The sequence below is a fragment of the Aythya ferina genome, assembly GCF_964211825.1.
Source record: "Aythya ferina genome assembly, chromosome: 6".
NCBI lineage: Eukaryota > Metazoa > Chordata > Aves > Anseriformes > Anatidae > Aythya > Aythya ferina.
The window spans coordinates 40,349,968-40,370,261 of NC_140303.1; the positions used below are offsets into that span (position 1 = coordinate 40,349,968).

At 49.9% G+C, this 20,294-nt stretch overlaps 1 protein-coding gene across 8 annotated transcripts in view; it reads left to right on the forward strand.

The window, feature by feature from the left end:
* The window catches only part of FMNL2 (formin like 2), a 104,444-nt gene that overhangs the window by 47,889 nt on the left and 36,261 nt on the right, over positions 1 to 20,294 (forward strand). For all 8 annotated transcript variants that reach the window (XM_084523902.1, XM_084523906.1, XM_084523904.1 and 5 more), the window contains 6 exons: positions 3,173 to 3,253; positions 5,916 to 5,992; positions 7,139 to 7,222; positions 8,689 to 8,841; positions 17,376 to 17,484; positions 18,244 to 18,320. In XM_084523902.1, coding sequence (XP_084380028.1) covers positions 3,173 to 3,253; positions 5,916 to 5,992; positions 7,139 to 7,222; positions 8,689 to 8,841; positions 17,376 to 17,484; positions 18,244 to 18,320 — 581 coding nt within the window. The remainder of the gene's footprint in view (positions 1 to 3,172; positions 3,254 to 5,915; positions 5,993 to 7,138; positions 7,223 to 8,688; positions 8,842 to 17,375; positions 17,485 to 18,243; positions 18,321 to 20,294) is intronic.

Below are 20,294 nucleotides of genomic sequence, written 5' to 3' on the forward strand. Positions count from 1 at the left end.
AAGACCTCTGGAAAAGCCACAGCTTCCTGGTTTCGGGATAAATACGTTTCCCAGATCTGGGTGAGCAAGGGATGTATCGAGTTCTCCTTCGCATCGCATCGAAGGGGAAGCGCAGAAATCCAGCAGTTCCTCTTGGCTGCTGCCATCAAGCCCTCCACCCCCCCTTTTTATTTTTTATTTTTTATTTTTTTTTAATTTTTATTCATCAGGAAAAGAAAGTGCTAATGCTGGAGGCTGCTGGTGAAGGAAGCACAGGAGCAGCGTTGTGCTGCCCCAGCTGAAGCCGTTCCCCGAATTCCCCTCCTTTATTGCTCCGAGGGGACGCGCTGGGGCGAGCTCATCGCGGCGTCTGGCAGCGCTCGCACTTTGCAGCTCCTAGGCTGCGGTTCCCCTGCCTCCTCAGCGAGTTTTGGGGGAAGAAAGGGCCCTTTATTCTTGCAGGATGGATTTACATGCTAGGTGGCTGACGGAGGCGGGGTCGGGTTATTGTGGGTCCGTGCCTTTCTCGTTTCGGGGCTGTAGGTAGGGTTGGTGCTCCCGAGTCACGCAGTGCAGATAAAAGAGGCATTTTATTGGGTTTTGATAACTTTGTTGTGTCTGGTGACCACGCAGGGACCTGGTAATGTCCCAGCCCTGGTGTCACCCACTGGCTCGTGCTGTGTGCTCAGTGAAATTTGGAAAGATGAATTTAGATTTTAAACTTTTAATGTGTGTGGTAAAAATCCCTCACCTCCCGGTTCAGGTAGCGTGAAGCTGCTGCCCGTATGCATTTTTATTTGGAAAGCAGATTTGGCCGATGAGCAATTACGGACTGCCAGAAGAGGAGAGGAGGAGAAGACAGCAAAAAGCAACAGGTTTTAGCTCCTTATTTATGGTCCTTACGGAAAATGAATTAGGCACGGACAGCAGTGCCTCGGTGGTAGCCAGGGCGTGTGTTTGCCTCGCCGATGAAGTAGATGCTCTCGGGGACACCAGAAGGAAAGGATTTGAGCTGTCCTGCCTGGGACCTGGTGGGTGAGTGGCACAGGGCGACACTGAAGGCTGGTCCCTCGTGACCTTCCAAGGCAGAAAAAGCACTTCAAGGGCCAAATCTGCCCTTACACAATTTTTTAACTACCAGAATGTTTCACTCCTTCCCTGGCAGGTGCAAACAGTGGCGTCTGGACTTGGTATCTCCAGAGCTAATACAAAACCGTGGTGGGGGAAAGAGAAGTGGTGCTGGTCTCCGAGGTTCGGATCCCTCTGGTAACGCTCCTGCCCTGCCATGGGCCACGCTCTCATTTCCAGCAAAGTGCTGTTTTTGTCCATCTGCCAGAGCAAAGAACTTTTAAAATGAGTTAATGGATGGAATTACTTCTAAATAACTTGTATTCCTGCCCACTGTAAAGCCACGGTTGACGCTGTCCCATGAGGGCTGTAAGCGTAAACGCGAAGCTGCCCCAACTGCTCTGCACCGAGTGCGTGAATTAAGCTAGCAGTTCAGGTACTGAGTAGTGACATCTTAATCTCTGACATGATTCACTTGATGGACTTTTAATTTCTTCTGTGTACATCTGCCAACGTCTGCGGGTGTTCCTGCTTTCCCCCTTCCCCTCCATCGTGTCTGTTTTCTAAGTGCAGGGGGGCACGAAGGGCGCTGAGCGGTGCGAGGTGGGGGACACGGCACAGGGTGGCACGGGGGTGACAGGGGTCCTGGGCTTCCCTTTGGCCAGGGAGCTGCCCGCCAAGAGCTCTTTGCAGAGCTGCTTCGATATATAAAGGAAATGCCAAATCCCAGGACTTACAGTTTGCCCCGTACATCTGTGTGAAGGTGCACGGAAGAAAAATTGTTAAAAAAGAGGAGAGAAATGTCTGCTTCTGTCTTTCAGAGCTGTAGCCCAGGGCTGGGGGACCACTGGGTAGATTTATTGGTCCATTTTCTCTTTCTGACCGTGATATATTACTTTTTTTTACAGCAAGCAGCAAGATAATAACAGGAACAAGTTTTGGTGTTCAGACAGTACGTTCTGGTCACTGGGCAGCAGCGCGCTCTTCGTTATGAAATAACTTCCAGATAATGTAGTCAAAATTGCATCCTGACCGAATAAGTGGGGGTTTCAAATATCAGTTATAAAATGCGAAGCTGTAACATCAGGAGGAAATTGTTATGAGATCTTTCCTCAAGGGAGAGGGCAGAATAGTTTAAAATTCTTCCAGGATACAAATAGTATCAGGGCTTGGGGTAATGCTCTTAGCAGGTCTGGACGCAGCGCGCTGCTTGCAGCCTGACTTGTGCTTCACAGCAGCTTTGCAGAATAAATGTCAGCCTGGCCGTGCAAAAGCAAGCAGAGACCAAGAGGGACTCAAAATACAGATGTTTTGAAGGTTTTCAGTATTATGAGAAGTTTTCAAAGCGGTTGGTATGCCCTGGAGAGGAGTGCGGGTGACAGCACGCGGCGTGCCAGCCTGGCCCAGCTGCGATCCCCTCTCTGCTCTGGGGTGCAGAAGATTGGAGAATCTGATGGGTGTGTTGTGGGAAGGTGGAGGGAATAAAATCAACTGCAGTTGAGCAGTTCTTGTGCCTGCAGGAGGTACACGTGCTCGATTGTACCCACTCATCATGGCGCAGGCACAAGTAGAGTTAAACAGTACCTATCAAAATACCACTTGTCTACTGCTAACGTACTGCTCTTGCATTTATTTTTCCAAAATCCAAATAACAAAATAAAACTTCTTCTGTGAATGGACCACGCGGTGTGTTTTTGGGCTCGTTCCAAACGACAGAAAGGTGCCTCAGCTCTTGTGGTGACGGCTCTCAGTCCGACATGGACACACATTCGCTCTCCAGCCCCTCTCTTTTCTCGCAGTGCTCTGGCTGCCAGAAGCCCTTTGTTTGCAGATGTGTTTGTTTATACGTGTAACCAAAACCATCGAATATGCAGGACAGGTTTTTACGCCTCCTATATAAATATCAAATTTCAGAAAATCAAGGCGCATGTAAATATCTGGTATTTGCATGCACATTGTATATGCGTAGGTTAAGTATTTATGAATATAGGGCATGCACATACAAATTCAGATTATACATACGTCCTGTTTAAATATGTATGTGTGTGCATGCATTTCATGCGTATAAGAAGTAAATACAGAAATGTTACCAAATGGCTGATGTTTGTTCTTACATCCTTTGCAGGAAAGATTTCAAGTGAAGAACCCCCCGCACACGTACATCCAGAAGCTGAAGGGCTATCTGGACCCGGCAGTGACCAGGAAGGTGAGGAGCGTCCTGTTTCCTCTCATCCTCTCGTCTTTGTTCCTCCACGAGGATGGTCCTGGGGTCCCAGTTCCTTCCTGCCTTTGTGTGGAGGCTCTGTGAGGGTAGCTGGGAGAAGTCTTGGAGATGTAACAAAACGCAGAGACAAACAAAGAGAAATTGGAAGGGCGCTGCGGTTTGCGCAGCTGAGAAAGAGGAACAGATGTTGCAAAGAAAGGGACGATCTGACACATGAAACAAATTGTTTTAATAACTTTAGCTTCAATAAATAGTCTGACAAATTGTCGCTGAGCTACGCTCTAGGTCTGCCTTTCCTCATGGGCAGTGCTGGTGGCAGGTAAACTGCAGCTCTGAGCTGTTCTCGGCATTCACCTGGAGGGATTGGGTTCAGCTGGCACGCGGGCACCTCTTGCTTGCGGTCCCATCAGAGAGCCTCCCGCGTACTTCTGCCTAATATTCATCCTGAATTGTCTGCTAATGACTCACAAAAGACTCGGGCACTCCACCTGGCCTTTCACAGATGCCTTTGTTGGGGTGGACGCCTGATCACGGGAGAGCTGCTGCGTAGGTGCAAAGGGACCCTCCTTGTACTGCCGGTGTTTGCTGGAGGTGGTGCTGTGGCTGTGCACACGAGTGGCTTTCTGCAGAGTGTGGCAGCTCTGCCTGGTGCTCAGCAGGTCCCAGGCTGGGGAAAGCAGCCCTCTGGGAAGCAACCAGCCCTCTGGAGGAGCAAGATGTGTAGGGCTGGGCACAGCATCACAGGAACGTGCACATCCCCGAGCGAGGCTTCTGCACCAGCAGGGACCTGTGCCTGGTGCTGACAGTTCTTCACTGCTCTTGTGGGCTTAGAAATAGCTGCCAGGGGTCTTAGAAGTATAAATTTACATCCTGTTCAGAGGACGGTCACTCAACCTTTGGTATTTAAGCACTGTGGACATCAGCTCATATCCTGTGCCGATAGTTCCAATAGCCCCAAAAAACCCAGCACGCAGCAGTTCCTGCCATTGACTGCTCCTCTTGTCCTCCACAGTCGCTGCTTTGTGCTGCCCTGCAATTAGCCGAGCTGGGTGCCCCGCAGTAAAACACAGATCCTGACAAATGCTGCGAGCCAGGGCCAGCTCGGGGGGCTCCTGCAGACACAGCGCCGAGCCCTCTCTGCCCTAATGCCTCCTGACAGGGCTGCTCTTGTCGGGGGCCGCGGCGAGGAATAGGAAGCCATTTAGGAGGAAACCTTTAAAATTTGCCCGTAGCTGATTGTAGGTTTTTGTTGTTTGTTTTATTTATTTATTTATTAAAAAAAAAAAAAAAAAAAAGCTGAACGGGGGTCTTTGTGTTTTTCCCCTGCAGGGTTTTGAAATTCGTTGAGTGTGTTTGGCTTCGCTCTGCGGTTAGTCCCTGGGCACACATTGAAGCCTTTCTTACCCTAATACTACTATAGGAGCCCCATGACAAATGACAAAACCGAAGGAGCCTAAAAATAGCCCCATTGAGTTCCTCTCTTTTGTCGCATTATTCTGCATCACCAGCAGCCTGGGCTGCGTGTCGGAAAGATTTACAAACGGGCTCCTGGACGGATGCTGGATGCTGTGGGCAGGGCTGGGGTTACCGGAGCTGTGCCCGTGATTGGGGCTGGGTCAGGCTTTTTGCTGCTAAATCCCCACGTGGCCAAGGGCTGGTGGCTCCCAGCGCTGCTGTGAGACGTGCGCTTGGGCTGGGAGCAGGGACTGTGATGGGCTTCTCATCCCACCTGAACTTTGAAACAGGAAAATGAAAAGTGTGGTGATCCTCTGCTTGCCCTGGCCCCCCCAGCAGTGACCCAGCTCACGGTGCTCCCCGGGGGCCGGGCAGCCCCAGAAGTTGCTGCGGGCTCGTGGCAGAGCACAGAGAACAAGGTCCCTCTCCTGCAGCGGCCTCGCTGTGTCCTGGATGCTGACAAACCTTCCCAGACCCATCCAGCTCTGCCTGACTCGATTTGGGTGTGCACTTTCAGGTCTCCTGCCATTGCCAGAGCCTGCTCCGAGCCCTGGGGTGCCGTGGGGCTCTTGCTGCATCACGGGGAGGTTTTGCCAGGCAGTCCTTTCTCCTCCTGCACAGGGATGACACAAAACATCATCTTCTTCGTACTGCCCAGCATTTCGCTTCTGCCATTTCAGGGCCTCTTCCCAGCTTCTAACTTTGCAGATACAATTTTGCATGCACAAAGTACTAAAACCTGCAGATAGTGGCACATGTGTAGCTCATTACCGCCTCGCACCCACAGATTTGGTAATTAGACAGAAATTACAGCAGCGTTTTGGTGTGGGTGTGAGGTCACAAAAGTGAGATTAAAACATATGGCTGGGAGTGACGCCCAAACACCGTAGATCTCAGTGGAGAGGTTGTTGCTAAAACAAAGCTTGTATTGTAAAGAAATGTGTATTTATCTACAGGCTTTTCATTTTCTTAATCCTGGAAGCTCAAAATATACACGGGAACAGAAGTTATTTTTCTGTTTGTTTTTGTTGACTGCCTGCCTGTTGTTGTTGCGTTCCTCGGGATTTAGGGGAGGTTCTCAGCTTGCCTGAATGTTTTATGTGCTCAATCTGTGCTGTAGGAGATGCTGGCGTTTTTAATAGCATCACAGAAGTCTAAGTGCTGTTCTTGCCTTCTCACTCCATTACAGAAATTCAGAAGACGAGTCCAAGAGTCTACTCAAGTACTCCGAGAACTGGAAATTTCTTTGAGAACAAATCACATTGGGTGAGGATTTTTGGTGACCTCCGGCCTTACTAGATTTGCACCTACTGATGGATGTCTTTCAGAAAACATCTCTGCCTGCTAGGCAATGGTACCACTTATATTGGTTGTTAAATCCTGAAGGGCTCAGGTAAGGGGTAGCTGGGTGTCTCAGGAGAAAATTCAGCCTTAATCCTTTCATGGTAGGGTTAATCCACGTCTCTGTGAAGGCCGTCAAGAGATTGCTGCTCACCCGAAGTAAGTCAGGGCAAAAGTGAGAATAATTGGGTCTAGAATAGTACTAGCACTGCAGCTATAAAAATATGTATATTAAAACATGCTGGTTTATAGCTGAACATGATACAGTTCACGAAGCCTGGCTGTAAGTAACGTTGCCAGCATTTTGCTTTCACAAAGCAGAAAATTCTTCTCGAATAGCACAAGTAAAAGCACGGCCAGGGCTCCAGGTTTTTATTGAGCAGGCCGTCTCAGTGCGCATTTCTGCCCGTTTCATCTGTCTGCTCGAGGCCTCGGCACAGGAAGCCTCAGTGTGTCGACCAGAAAGGCTTTGCGTAATTGTCAGACTGAAATTCACGGCAAGAGGTCAGCGCTTTTCAAAAAGGAGAAGGCAAAAATGACTGCGAAACGTGCACCTGGGCTGTCAGAGCCGGGCCTTGCTGCTATTACTCTTCCACGTGTGTGCTGTCCGTATGCACCTGAAAGACTGCCAGAGGCCAGGGTGTGGAAAATAAACACGAGAAGTGCTGGAGGACAAACCAGAGGACAGACGTGGTCCCTGCTTGGGAACCATGGAGCACGGAGGAGGAGTTGGGCAGCTGAGCTCTGCAGGACATCCGTGGCCCTTGGTATTTATTGGGCCAAACATCTAGCTGCTGGGTGTGCATTGGAGAGGGGGTTTTATGGTTTTGAAGTGCGGTGCTTTTCTTGTCCAAGCACTGCAAAAAGGCTCGTTTCAGTACATTTGTAAAGTCCTCTAACTAAAAGACTTCTGTTTTTTCAAAGTCCTCTTTTCCTCAGTGAGAAAGAAGAGGTTTAACTCGGCAGTCCCATCTTTCCTGCAGTGGCTGTGTCTTCAGTGTCTGTGAAAAGAATTCCGGTAACTGCACAAAACCAGTGAAATGCTCTGACGTCTCATGATTTTTCCAACAGATGGGTCAGGGAGTTCTTGAATGAGGAAAACAAAGGCCTGGACGTTCTGGTGGAGTACTTGTCGTTCGCACAGTACGCGGTCACGTAAGTAAGACTTGCCTCCTACTCGCTGGGCTTGCAGGGCTAAGCAAAACCCCCAGGAGAGGGAAATGCTGATGGGATGCTCGATGAGATGCTCAATGAGATGCTCGATGAGATGCTCGGCTTCTCCTGTAGCAGGGCTGCCATGCTCGGTGCCAGAGCTTGGCCCAGTACCGTGTGCCTGCTGCAGAGCAGGAGCAGAGAAAATGGTAACGCTAGTCCTAAACTATTGAATTATAGCATCCTGTAGAGGAAAAAAAAACACTTTAACCTTTGTGATTATTTATCTTTAAGGCTTTACTGGTGTTTTTTAGCCTTGGTGGCCTCTGACTTTCACAGGGTACAGTGCAAAAGCGATTAAAGGAATGTATGGAAAGATGCAGACTTCCTTAGAAATAGGTTTGTGATTAGTGCCCAACCCCAAGGATTGCAATACTGCCTGCCTTGTTCAAAGCCCCATCCCCACAGTAACCACTACTCACACAGCTCCTGGCAGGCAAAGGCACCTTTGTTTTGTGTGCCCACAGGCTTTCCATTCACTGTATTGTAGCATTAGATTTTTGTGTAAAATTGTATGAAACTAAGTGGTGGGTTACAGATGCCATTGTAGCTGGGAGCTCAAGCCGAGTGGAGCTGATGTTTTATTTTTAAAAAAGATGCCATCAGACGTATATATTGCCATTGCACAGAAAAAGGACTTTTGGTGGAGTTGCAGTTGAATCAATGAAACAAAATTATATGTTTGAAAATGTTACTAACACTGGAAAAAACTGTGCGCAGCAAAAAGATGTCCTTGTATAAAGACTTTGTTCCTAAAATTATACAAATTATACAAATGTACGCAAGTTAGCCTGCTGGGTTTTTTCCCTCTCCAACGTGGTGAACATGAGTAATAACCTCAAAAACTGCAAGGGGAACAAGCAATTTTTGCTTGAAAGAGCAGTACGATGGGCAGTGAATCAGAAATCAGAGAAAATCTATAATGATTATGGTAATGTCTTGCATATGTGAGCAGATCAGCAAGGGCCAGGAAGGCAGTGTAAATGCTCAGTCACATACTGATGGAGGAAACTGAATTAGTACTTGCGCAGCGTATTGATTCATTGCAATAAAATGGAGACAGCTTGAAGTATTCGCCTTCTTTCCTTCAAGGCATTGCTGTTCATCTGCAAAGTGGCTGATGTTGTATTTATTTGACATGGGAGTAGAATAATACGTAGCTGTTTGATCCCTCTGAAACCGAGCGCTCGTGTGGTTAGCTTCTCCCTTTGTCGAGGTCCAGATTTGCAGCAGTATGTACTGAAGCTCGCTCTGAATTGCAGCTGAAGGGAAATTAGTTTGCGGTGCTTTCTTCCTTTCTTGTTGTAATCTTCTGGGACCTGCTAAGTCTGCAGATGTTTAACAGGAAGGGAAGCGCTGTGTGCATCTTTGCTGTCTAACCCAGCTTTGGAATTTCTATTTCCTTGCAGCTTTGACTTTGAGAGTTTGGAGAACAACGTGGAAAACTCCATGGACAAGTCCAAACCTTGGAGCCGATCTATTGAGGACCTGCACAGAGGCAGCAATTTACCCTCGCCAGTTGGCAACAGCATCTCCCGCTCGGGCAGGCACTCCACTTTACGGTAAGGCCCCGAAGCAGGCAGCAGGTGACCTGCAAGCAGCGAGTGCCCGAGTGGGAAGAGTCAGCATGGTTTTCCAATTAGACTGTTTTTCATCTTCACGTGTCGCTGTGCTGTCGGTTTTGAGGTGGAAAGAAGTGCTAAGCCAGTAACACGGGGCAGCATCGCACGGCGATTGAGGAAATGAAATGAATAAGGCTGCCTCCCTTTCCAATGGCAGAATGATCTAAGGGTGCGTGATATGTTTCCGTCAGGTACAGTGTGACTTGCACAGAGGAAGCAATTACTCTTCTCCAAAGAGTACCTCAGGATTTCCATGGGCCCAGCCAGGCTGGAGCTCTGATCTGGTGTCTCATCCAAAAAGGTCTCTTCTCGCAGCACAGCCCGTCCATGCTGCTACGAACAAGATTTATGTTTTAAAGGCCACTTCCATGCTTCAAACCTGATGTTAATTTGAGCACCGCCCCGGGCTTTACTATGAAGTCTCTCTTTCCAAATACCGTTTGTTGTTTTTTTTTAGTTTGTGGAAAAGGCAGGATCCCTTCCCAAGACTGAATGTCAGTCAGCTCCGTTACAGGACCTTGCATTCCTACGATCCTTCACTATTACAAGGCATGCTGAGAGCATCTTCAGGCTGGCAGTACAGTTACTCAGGGGCACAGCTCGGAGTGCTGAGGGGGATTGACTCTGTGCACGTTTTGATCTTTGGGGCTTTTGTAGAGCTTTGCTGTGAGCATAAAGGAGTCCTACAGAGCTGGAAGCAGTGAGGACCTGCAGATTTTTTCTGTGTCTTCCAGTCGAGGTTCAGTTCTGGTTTGTCACTCAATGCTCACATTGGCTTTTTAGTTCCTGTTCAGTGGCTGCCATCCTCCTACAGCCTGAGTGGTGGCGGGTGCGAGATCTGGAATGTATCAAAGACATCGGGGAGAAAGTAGGGAGGAGGAGGCAGACAAACAGCTCTGGCAAAGAGATACAGGCTGTGGAGTGCAGCAAAAGCACTTGACTAGGTTTTTTTTTTTCTGATGCTGCAAAGGTGATTTCAGTGCTTGTGGTGTGTGCTTCGATTTCTACCTACTTCAACAGAGAAGGCAGGGTCTTGTGTTTGGAGGACGTCTGATCCTGCTCTCTGTCTTTGGGAGGCATGCTTGTGATCAGTTATTCCAGAAATGCCTAAGTCAGGTATACATTATGTGTCTCTTAATTTTCTTTCTCTTCATTTCCTTCCATCCTTTTTCTTTTTCCATTTTTTTTTTCCATATCCCCCTCTCGTCTTTTATTTTCCATTTCAATGTCTCCTTCCCCACGTCCACCGCTTCCCTCCCTCCTTCAAATGTTCTTCCCCGATTCTCCCTTCTGCATCCTTCCCTCCTCTGCCCTCCCTCCTCTTCGTGTACCATCAGATTGGTTTCTCTGCCCGAGCAACTTCAGTTCAAACGCCGCCAGAGCTGCTTTTCACCCTCCTGCCTCTGGAGCGGCTTCACTTTGCGCTCTGCTGATGAGGCTTCGAGCCGGAAAACCTCGTAAGTGCCAGGAGTGAGGGCGCACGCAGCACGGGCTGTGCCGCGCATGGGAGCTGCTCCCATGCCCTATAATCTGAGAACCACACGTCTTGGTAAGCCTTGGTGGGAGATGGCAGCCTCCAAGATGTGTGGTTTTCGCATTATGACTTCAAAGCATAGTGTGCTTCCGCAGAGTGGGGTTTTCTAGAAGAGGCTGAAATACGTTTTACCTGGACACAAGGCAGTAGTTTTCGTTATCATGCTGCAAAAAGCATTATTAGTTTCATGCCTAAGACACCGAGCCTTAATCATCATCCATGTTGTTGAACCTTTTAAGTAGAAATATTGCTGGAGCGTTGGGTTACCTGCACTCATATCCCGGATGGGCTCAGCAGTGTCACCTAGCACACTGTGTGTCTGCCACGTGCTCCCCCACCGGACCAGGGCCTTTGGGCAGGAGCTGTGGGACAGGATCAGCACCTTTGATGTGTTTGTTCTGTAGTGGGGATGGTGTGTATTAGGAACAGGGAAAGGTAAAAGTGGGTGGGAAGTTTTAAGACTTGTTTTTTGATTAGTTTTTGATTAATTAATAAACATTGGTCAACAGAAATGGAATCTTCTCCTGAGAACCAAGTAGGGTCTCCACAGGAGGGTGTGCAGGACTGAATGTGTCATAGTTCCTGCCCCGTGCTGGGCAGGCAGCGTGCCTGAGGCATGGAGGGAGGCCCAGGCCCCAGGTTCTGCTCTGCAGAAGCTCCTCTCCTGTCCTTGCTGGGCAGCCCATGTACAGGGAGATGGGAGGAAGGGGGCCTCCTTCTGGGGTGAAAAGGGATGGGTCCGACCATCGCAACAGGGTAATGTGAAATTTAGGAACTAGACTCGTCCCTGCCATGCCAGCATGAAAAATGGGAACGTGCTCGGCCTGGATTCCCTTTTATTAAACAACACGATCTGGGGAGATGTCTCCCAAACTAAGTTAACTGCAGGTCAGGTGCTGTGCAATCTCATCTGCAATCTCATCTGTAGTCTGGTGGCACTGAGGTGGCACAGGGGCTGTCCCCTCGAGGCACCTGCTTTCTCCCTGTCCTCTTTCCCCACCCGTTGCATCTTTGAGCGCTCTCGGTTTCATTTCTGTGTGCAGCACCTCCCCCAGTTAGATCCTGCCATCTCTTTCGGGCGGGCGAGGGGCTCCTGCCAGCTCTCACACGTGGTTTCCTCGATTTTGGTGCCTGCCTGGCAGCGCCACACTGCTGGCTCGCCAGCCTGTCCTCAGGGGTCAGCCGCTGCCACCCCCAGGGCCCTGCAGCTGGTGTGCCCTGTACCCATTACATTGCAGCAGCAGGGCTAGGAGATAAGCACAGAGTAACCCTGGCAGGACGATGCCCTCGTATGCCTGCAGACAACACATCCCCATCGCAGCGAGCAGCCCCTCGTGCACAGCCAGGACTGGGTGCCCTGCCACGAAGCCTTCCTGGCTTTCTGTGCTCCCCTCTGCGTGGCTGAGGCTCTCCGTTTGCACGCTGTAACTTTACTCGACTTCCTGGAGCTCTTTTTAGCAGTGCTAGGCCTTGCCAATTCCCCGCTCGGAGCTGTTTCCTTGGCAACTGAGATTTTTTTTTTTAAAAAGAGGCACAGGGATTTGGGAGGCAAGCACCGAAATGGGGGTAGAAGGATAAAAACGGGGATGAATCTTTGGGGAATTTATTGCTGCTCTTTTTATTTTTTTTTCTGAACAGAGCATTGCTTTCACGTGAGAGCTAGACCCTCCTCCCAGATAAATATTCATAATGACTTCGCAGCGTCCCAGGCCATTAGAAATTCCCTTTCTTCCGAGCCTAATACTTCAGTTTTTTATGTGGATTGAACTCGGAAACTTATTTTTGTGTCCAGAATCTGCAGAGTTCGTAGTGAGACAGCAGTCCAGACAGACGTATCGTAATCCATAAATGGGCTTTAAAAGCATTCAGGATTTGGGCTGTGCTCTGGCACTGCTTCCTTCTCGTGCCGCAGCGATTCAGCAAGGGCTCTGCCATTTCCACTTCCACTCTGCGGGGAGCAGCTGACGGTCACCGTGCGCTCTGTCAGGCCCTTGCTGATTTAGCTGAGCGTGTTTTCAGAGCAATCAGCTGCCCCTCCTGGGATTTTCTGCTTTCTTGACCGAGGGACCTGCAGGTCTCGGTGCCTGCTCCCGTGCTCAAAGCCCGGTGGGACGCGCACGGCGTGGCCGTGCCGAGGGCTCCCCGGGGTGTGTTTACAGCCTGCGAGCCTGCGAGAGGGGAAGAAGAGTTGGGGAAGGCCAAACCAGACTGCTACAATTTTTTCTTAAGCAGCAAAGGTCTCTTTAGCATTATGGATTACTAATTTTCCCAGATTTTTTTGAGAAGAAGACAAAAACTGGAGGCCCAAAGTGATTTATTCTCTCCACACGTGCAGCTCAAAACCAGCTTTGTTGCCCTTGTTTGAAATGCCAGAAAAGAAACATTTGGGGCGCTGGGGCCACCCGCTCTGTCACACCCAGATGAATATTTTTGCCCTTGCATGGGCAGAGGACCCAACTGCAGCTCCCTTGTTCCCGTCCTTGTTCCTTCCTCTGTGGAGGCTGCAAGTTCCAGGTCCCCGTGGAGAAATGCAAAGTTGGTTGGAAATTTCCCCCCCCTTCAAAGTCCCTCTCTGCCATTAGAGCAATGTTTGTAATGCAAACACCTCCTCCTCCAAAGCACCAAAATCCCAGTGGGAAGCAGGAGCCCTGGCACACGCAGAGCTGGGAGAGCTGCCGGGAGCCACCCGGGGCCGTCCTCTGCTCCCACCGGGAGGGAGCCAGCGGGACACACGAGGGTGTAGTGCTCTGCAGCAGAAAACAGGATAAAAATGGTGAGAGAAAGCAGCTGTAGCTTGGGTTTGCTTTAATGCTGTGTGTTGGAAGCCTGCACCTTTGGATCGGGCACGTGTCCTCGTGCTGAGCGTGGAAGTCTTCCCTCGAAGCTGGTGGAGATGGCAGGAGTTTGAGTTATGTGCAGGTTTACCATGGTGGAAGGGGCTTTTCCTTCCTTTAAGTTCCCCAGCTCATTGCATGGGTGTTTTAATTAGCTATATGTGGGTCCTTGGTATCTAAGGACTCTCTCACATGGTGCACTTTCATGGAAACGATGACCAAATTATTCCCGAACAGACAGGCACTTCCCTGAGACCTAGGCAGGAAAAAGAGCCCTAAATTGTACGTTTGAGCACAGGGCTGGGTGGTGCTGGTTTCGCCACGTGGTCGCAGTGTCAGGGCTTGGAAAGGCTGGATAGATCTCACACATTTCCCCAGCTGCCAGCCCAGGACACGGCGGTGGGGTAGCTCGCTCAGCTCGGTGCCGCAGGGAAGCACCGCGAGCTGCAGGAGCCTGCACACGGTCAGGTTTTCTGTTTCTTCTTTTTTTTTTTTTTTTTCTTTTCAGGAGTAAGGTTTTATGGTTCTTCGTTGAAGGAGGGGCGAAGGAAATAAAAGAGGAGCCATCTGAATTTCATTACTAGTATAAATACACGCTCGGTGACACAATCTCTGACCTGCAGCAGACAGGAAATCAAAACCAACAGTTCACCCAGATGCTCGCATCAGCCTAGTGGTTAGTAACAAGCAATGACATGAAAGCAAAAGAAGATTGTCCACCCTGGTTTGGCTCATGTCGGGCACAGGGGCTGTTGCAGTTACCACTCCTGCAGAGAAGGCAGCTGGAGCCTTACTTGCAGCATGCAGAGTCACTGGAAAAGAGTTTCTGTACCAAAAACCCTCGTCAATTCTTGGCATTCGCGTCTGCGCGAAGAAATTTGCATCTGTTGAAGGGAACCTCTCTGAATCTAGGGCAGAATCCCATCTGTGCTGGGAATATTTTCTCTGCACTGCAGCTCCCGAGTGCATATCCTGTGCTGGTTTCTCAGCCTCGTCGCAGACCGCCGTGGGCAGAACCGAGAGGCTCGGGGTGCGCGCTCCGCACGTCGCCGACGGGGGCTGTGCGAGGTCTCCGTCCTTCACCAGTTGAAGGAGCCTTGCCCCCGGTTGTTAGAGCTGACAAAACTCTCCAGATGCATAAACACATCTTGAAATCGGAGGAGTCGATGCACCAGACACCGAGGAAGCTTTTTTCTTCTCTCAGCGGCATGATAGAGATCTAAGTGCTCTGCTTATTAAAATTTAAATGGAACTAATGTATGCAGTCTTCAGGAGTTTAGGGCTGAGATAAGTCATTATAGGAATGATCTGTGTGTGACGAGAAGTGGCTTTTAAATCTTTTTATTGCAGTGTTTTTCATACTTAGTGAAATGTGTATGGAGATGCGCTGGCACGGCGTGTTTCCACGCTCTCCCGCAAGCGTTTTCACACCTCCTGGTTCAGACTGGGTATGGGCTCCAAAGTAAACATGGTCTTGATTTTGGCACAGGAAGGGATGCACCCCTTTTCCTGCTGCCCAGGGCAAATGCATGGCCTAGGTAAGCACAGAACAATTTCTGTATTGACGTCTGCCGTTTCCCAGGCAGGTCAGGAGATCGCCACCTGAAGCTGCTGGGCTCTGCCCGTCCAGGCTCCTCGGAGGAAAGCTGTCATTGCATCTGCATTACTTCTGCACATACTTTCGGTGTGTGGGTTGAAGGGAATGCCCCGTCACTTTGGAGGGAAAAGAGCTGCCCTAGGTTTTTCCCCGTCGGTTCTGGGAAAGCGTTTTGTTGCCGGGGATGACCAGAGGGAAGGGCCGGGAGGTGTGCGAGCACGGGAGCTGTCGGTGGGACTGCTGGCACGGCCACAGAGCCCTGCAGCACACCGCTGGGGCTCCTTGCCCATCCGTGGTGCCACCACGAGCAGCAGACGAGGTGCCCCGGCACCCAGGGCGAGGTGCAGAGCCCGATAATCATCCTGCTGGCAGCTTGGAGAGAGCGGGGCGGCCCCACAGTGCCTTCCCTGACAGAGGAGGGAATGAGCAGCAGGTTAAAACTGGAGCCGGGGGAGTTTTGCTTACCAAATGTGAAGCTGCCCACGTCTTGCCTGTGCTCGTCCTGTGTTCTCAGCTCTCTGCCTCCCCTGTGCTCCCTGCCGGGGTCTGCTCCCCGAAACTCGCTCCGAGTGCGCCCAGCGCTCCCCGTGGCTCCCAGAACTGGGGCAGCTTTCCTGCAGGCCTGAGAGCCTTCTGGAGTGCCCGTCAGCCGATTTATGCATTCATATATATGGAGAAAAAAAAAAAAAAAGCCGTTTGACTGAATTCTGCTTTGAATTTTGGGGTTTCTTTCATCTCGGCGCTCCTGGGAAATGAAAGCAGAGCGCAGGCACTGCTGCAGCCCGGGCACTGCGGCTGTGCGCCGCGCCGAGCTCCTCTCCCGTAGTCTGTTCCCACTTGTTCGTGTATTTATGAGTATTCTTTACTCTTATTATTAATAATAATGAGGCTAATCACTGATTTTAAAAGCTACACCTTTTATTTAAACAAAACGAGTAGCGTGGATTAGACAAGTAAGTGCATAGTAGAGTTGGCGGTGAGGAGGGCAGTGAGGAGGTGTGCAGCTGTGCTGAGTAACCCTGGGTACCAACAGCGGCTCATCTAAGCTCAGGTTTGGCACCTAATCATGGCTCAGCATGCCACACTCCTGAAGCTTTTCCCACTGCACTGTTTTCGCATATCAAACACAGGAAGAGCTCCCGTGAACGTTGTCCAGGCTGCAGCGGTGGCATTGGCAAGGGTGAGGGTAGCAGCACTCGTCTGAGGTAGCCTTGCTTTTGCTGATGGCTGTGTTTAATCCAGCAGCCAAGTTTCACCTACAGATTTCACTTCCCTCCCCCAGCGGGGCTGCTCTTAGCACAACAGATGTCAGAATTCACAAACCTCGTAATCGCGGGTGCCTCATGGTGCTTGCCTTTCTGCCTTTCTTTCCAGCAGATTTATGCTTTCTTCCCCGGCTTTCAGGCCTGAGTGTGATGGTTTGAAATGCAGAATGACCACTGTGACCTCCTGGGGGTTTTGCCAGCCCCGCAGCCTGCCAGCCGATGCCCTTCCTGCTCTGTGACCACGGTGGCCAGGATATTTCAGTGCCACCTTGCCCCTCCAGGCCCCTGGGCTGGGGCTGGGGACCCGTGGGACAAGCCTTGGGCTGGGTCACTTTGCTCCTGCTCCACTTCAACACCCATTATATATATATATAATATATATATATAATATATATCAATATAATTCTGTATTAGTAGTAGTGCATTGCTGTCAGGAGGCTTTCTGGACCGTAGCCATGATCTCGTTGTTTATTCAGCGCTGTGTATGACTGCAGGAACATACAAGTATTTCACATGTCAGCCCTCTCCCTGTCTCCAGTTTCCCGTGCTCAGCTCCCAGAGCGTGTTTCGCCTTAAAGAAAATCAGCAGTGTCTCAGGAAGAGCTGAAATGTGGCTTTTGTTTACCGTGCCATGGAAATGACAGATTGAAAGGTTTCCCTCTGTCTTTATTCCACGCACTTATTTAATAGAATTGAAGGTTGATTTACCAGTTAGGGGTTACAATTAAAATAATTAATGCCTCTGTGCTGCGGAAAGTTCCCGAAGGCTGCATTTTCCTCGGATCGTTTGGAGGGCTTTCAGAAAGCTCAGCTGCAGAGCAGAAGAGAGGCACCATTCTTAAACGAAATGCAACCAAAATTAATACGTTTGCTGATGCCTACAACTGTTCACTTCCATTAAAAGTCTGTGTCTGCACCGGCAGAGCATAGACAGAAAAAATCCGGGATATTTCTGCTGTGGTAGAGCTGCGGATGAGAGCCTGCAGGTCCTGCTCCCTCTGCTCCTGCTTGCGCTGCTCAGTTCCTTCAGGGCCCGTTAGCCTCGTGTCCGGGCCTCCTGTGCTGCTAAATAACCAGCCCCTGGCCTCTTTCCTGCTTTATTTGCATGCGTGTTGTCAGCTGGCCGTGTGCTCTGCAGAATGGAGAAACGTGTCTGTTTTCACCAAGCGGAGGGATGTTTCCTTTCCTTTCTTCTGCCCACCTACAGTAGTCCCCTGACTGATGAAAGCTGTTTTTGTCTGCAGGTACAATACCTTGCCAAGCCGAAGAACGCTAAAAAATTCCAGATTAGTGAGTAAAAAAGACGATGTCCACGTCTGCATCATGTGTTTGCGTGCCATAATGAACTACCAGGTATTTCCCTTTGCATTCTTCTGGACCGCGTCACTTTTTGTTGTTGGGAGGGAAAGGTTAGTGGTGAATGATGAAGGTAAAACTGCTGGGAAGGTTTAAATCCTTGCTCATTCGTAGACAGCGCAGCGGGGAAGCCGTGCACAACACAGCCCTTGTCACAGCTGGCACACTAACGCTGCTAGGTGTGTGAGCTGTGCTGGTGGGGATAGCAGCTCCTGGGAGCTCCAGGGTTTCTTTCCTCTAACAGGAAGGATGCAAGCGATGGTGCAGTTGTGGTACTAACTGAAACCACGCTTATAAAGCAACTCTTTTTTTGGGTTTGGAGAGCAGACCCCGCAGCACTCGCGCAGTAGCTGCATGCGGCAGTTGCTCGGTGGCAGCACGCCTGGGGAAGCGATCTTGGCAGCTGAGGTGCAAATTCCCCTTTGGAGAGTAAATGGCACACTGGGCTGTCAGAAATAAGAAGTGTTTGGGGGGGCAGGAGCAAGCAGAGGGGTTGTCAGTGCTGCAGGAGCAGCTCCTGGACCCCTTTTTGTTGGCCAAAGCGAGCACCTCCGACGTGTGGTGACAGAGTCGTTGTTAGTCACGGCGTGAGATGGAAATGTGCTGACTGCCTTGATAAAACTCAGCACTGTTTTATTTGGCTTACAGCGTTGCCAGAGACTGCCAGATCTGGTCAGAGATACGTAATTTGTTGGGTTTTAAAAATAATGACTTCGGTTTCGAAGCTGAGACGATTTTTTCCCCTTCTCGTTTCAGTACGGGTTCAATATGGTCATGTCGCACCCGCATGCTGTCAATGAAATTGCACTGAGCTTGAACAACAAGAATCCCAGGTAGGCTGTGCGTGCTAGCAGGGAATTAACAAAGTAGGTAAGTTAAGAGGACATGGAAAGGGGTTTTCATGGATACGTTTATGCGCAAATCGGTAGCAAAAATCAGACCTCACTCTGAATCACGTTCAGTCTGTGTTATGGTGGGAATAGAGGAGCAGTTGCCATCAGCAGTAGTGCCATTGGTTTCAGGAGCTGCTGACTCTTCAGCTGTATCTTTGCTGCTTGAGCTCTCCAACCCTGCTACAGTGCAAAGAAGACCCTGCTGATCGTGAGCAGCTTCACGTGGGATTTTCCTGAAGAAGCTAGATTTTCATCTATAAACTTCGAGGGGGCCTCAGGTTTGAGTGTCTTCGAGAGAGGGTTTTGTTCTTGTCCTGCATCTGTACAGCACCTGACTCAGCATCGGGTGTTTCTTCAGCCTCAGCCCCAATTTTGTGATCGCACAGTGGAGCTAATTGCTGCAGGGCCGTGTCCCCTCTCCTCCCCGCACACCCTGGTGGCCCTGGTAGCTGCTTCCAGCACGGCCTGGAGCTGCAGCCCTCTTGCACCTCTAATGAAACCAGATCTGACATTCTGCTGCTTGCAAGGAGAGGTAAAGCTAGGGGATGTGACAGAACTAAGCAGCACCGTATGGAGAGAGCAGAGCGCCTTTCCCTAGGCTGTCCACTTGCCTTGCAGTGCTCTGCTTGTTTTGTCCTGGTGGAAGTAGGTGCTCCCTTCCTCACTTCTCTTTAGGCTTAAATCAGCAAGCCTGGGCACAGCGTAAATGGGAAGGGTATGGGAAGTTTATTGCTTTTATGATTTTTTGGTGTCTTGAGCCTGGAAATCGGGTGATGGAGAGACAACTTAAGCTTTTGGTTGTGAAGGAGGTGAGTTGTTTAGGTTCCTGATTATTTAAAAAAAATGCATTCAAATGTGGCTAAAACACCTGAAAGCCAATTTACCGTTATGCTGTTCAAAACCTAATTCCTTTTTGTTTTAGCCCCATCATGATTTTTGAAGAAACCTGAGTTTTGGGTGCTTAGGGCTGGCTGAGATGTGCACAGAGGGAAGCAGCAGCTCTGAGTCGCGCTGCAGCGGTGACCCCAACCACACTGCAGAGCTAAATGCCACGAGAGCTGGCAGGCCAGGGGGAGGACGAATGTAGGGAGCAGTCAGAGGCTCCATCCCTTCTGTGTGTGCCCACAGGAGTGACACCAGCACGGTGGCACTGTCCTCTCCCTGTCCCCAGTTGCAGATGTGCCAGCAGCAGGCAGGTGAGGGCTCCAGGTGCTGTGGAGACCTGGGCATCCTCCTGGCCACGCTGTGCACACTCATCTCCGTGCCCTTTCCCTGCACACACAGCTCGTGGCCTGTCCTTGCAGAGGATGTTACTGATGAGCCATAGTGAGAGCTCCTTGAGCCTGTCTGAAAGAGCTTGGGTTTTCTTCTTGTGGCAGGAAAAAAAAAATTGATGAGTAAGGATTGAAAGTGATCCATATAAAATTTCCTGGGAAAGTGAACATTTTATCTGGTTTCCAAAGATAACCTTGACACTTTGAAAGCCAAAAGGTATTTCTTTTTTCTGTAACATCTGGTTTGAGTCAGTGCTTAAGCATGAGACTAATTTCATATGTGTCTGCATGATTTTAATATCTGCTCATAGCTCATCGGGCCATAAGGTCCGGTTGGTGCTTTTGCCTTATGTGACCCTGTAAGAAAGCACTGGGGCTTATTTATATTGGAGCTGCAGTGAGTCTGTTGCATGCTTTCCTCTCAGTAATTGATTGCCTTCTCCCCCTCATTGCTGTGCCTGTGTTAGCACTGCTGTCAGTCAGTTGCCCAGATTTCTGATCCAGGAGGGGAGCGATGTGCTGAGGCATCCTCTCCTCACTTCAGTGTGCCACAGCTTACTTTTTGGGGGGCCACGAGTAATACAAATTGTCACAGAGAGTAATTCAGATCTGTATTGGGAAATACAGATGTGAGTTTTAA